At 40.5% G+C, this 1460-nt stretch overlaps 1 protein-coding gene across 1 annotated transcript; it reads right to left on the bottom strand.

Annotated features, from left to right (window-relative positions):
• Positions 1–69: 69 nt before the first annotated feature.
• Rab21 (RAS oncogene family member Rab21) lies at positions 70–1447 on the bottom strand. Its single transcript, XM_069042716.1, has 3 exons — positions 932–1447; positions 594–880; positions 70–543 (listed from the first exon to the last, which is right to left on the bottom strand). Exons 1-3 carry the CDS (start codon positions 1058–1060, stop codon positions 315–317), a joined length of 645 nt encoding a protein of 214 aa, XP_068898817.1. The 5' UTR covers positions 1061–1447; the 3' UTR covers positions 70–314.
• Positions 1448–1460: the final 13 nt, after the last annotated feature.

The following is a 1460-nucleotide window of genomic DNA, read 5'->3' as shown; positions in this document are numbered from 1 at the left end:
TGTGTTTTTGTTAAAACAAAAATTCCGGATATCGAGGTGAGTTTAACATTCAATATTTTGCGTCACAAATTTATTTTCGTAGTTAAGCATCTTTATTCATTAAAAAATGTAATCTCTTATGCAAGCGGAATCTACATCATAAAGTTTACGTTGTCAGTACATATCTCACATTATATGAATCACCATTGACTATTTTTTTTTTAATCTCGAGACTTAAAATAACTAATTTCAACGTATCAACTTAACATAATAATTAAAATAAAAGTACATAAATATATATACAAATTCAACAAGAGTTTAGGATGAAAAACAACTTAAGAGTTCCCACAGCACTGCCTTGTGGGTGGGGGAGGAACCTGATCATCATCAACCACAACTACATTCCTTCGTTGCGAGTTCTGCCTCGACAGCGGAGCGTTCTGCGCCTCTTTCTCTTCAACAGTCTCCAACATTTTCTGCGTGAGCGTAAGGAACATATCTTCGACGCCTTTGTTGAACTTTGCAGAGGTCTGAAAGTGGATGGCTCCCACTTTGCTCGCGTACCTGCACAACAACACTGTCAACAAATACACATCTGTGGTCGGCAAACTCACGTCTCTGCCTCTTCTAAGCTAACGTTTCGATTCTTCTCGAGATCAGTCTTGTTTCCAGCGATAACCAGGCAAATGTCAGCGCCCAACATTTTCCTCAGTTCTTTCACCCAACTTTTCACCTTTTGGAACGAATCTTCGTCGGTGATGTCGTACACCAAAACGGCCCCGTTCGACGATCGGTAGTAAATTGGTCCTAATGCGTGGAATTTTTCCTGGCCAGCAGTGTCCCAAATAGCCAAATTGATGCGCTTGCCGTCGATGTTCAGCTTCTTGTTCAAAAATGAGGCCTACAAGGGTGAATCTGAAGCGATTTGTTCCGCACTACTGCAGATACCTACCTGCACTGTCGTTACATGGCTGCTGTTGAATTTATCTTCAACGTACCTCAGCACGAGGCTCGTTTTCCCCACGCATCCTTCACCCAACAAAACAACTTTGAAATTGTGAGTTCCGCCGTTGTTTGCCATGCTCTAAATTTTGCAAATCACACTTTTAACGCAGACCGTTCATGAAAACGTCGGTGCGTTTTATCGGATTAATTCTGCGGCTTTACTCACTAAATCAGATCGTGGCAACCGGCTAATATCGTCGAGAAACTTCCCCAAACACGCCTGATTGCGACAATGGATAAGAAGAAAGAACCAACCCAATAATTTTCCACGAATTGCTAATCTTATTAATTTGAGGGGTTTATCATCTAGCTCGCACACTTCCACGACTGCGAAATGTGTTATTGTACAGGCGTAATACTGAATCATACACAAGTAGTTATTGCATTTTCAGGGGGATTCTTATTCACAATCACAAATTATTTTCGATTACATTTTCACAATCAGCTGATTAGTCTTTTTTCTTATTTTATGTAGG

This window comes from Tenebrio molitor, chromosome 1, assembly GCF_963966145.1.
Source record: "Tenebrio molitor chromosome 1, icTenMoli1.1, whole genome shotgun sequence".
Lineage (NCBI taxonomy): Eukaryota > Metazoa > Arthropoda > Insecta > Coleoptera > Tenebrionidae > Tenebrio > Tenebrio molitor.
The sequence above is the reverse complement of the archived record's forward strand: the minus strand, read 5'-3'. Positions and strand labels throughout refer to the sequence as shown.

Excerpts from the sequence above, each read along its gene's own strand:
- Rab21 (XM_069042716.1), bottom strand. The coding sequence starts at position 1,060 with ATGGCAAACAACGGCGGAACTCACAATTTCAAAGTTGTTTTGTTGGGT. Across the intron at positions 881-931 it reads GCCATGTAACGACAGTGCAG|GCCTCATTTTTGAACAAGAA; the intron begins GTAGGTATCTGC and ends TCACCCTTGTAG. Across the intron at positions 544-593 it reads AGCTTAGAAGAGGCAGAGAC|GTACGCGAGCAAAGTGGGAG; the intron begins GTGAGTTTGCCG and ends GTTGTTGTGCAG.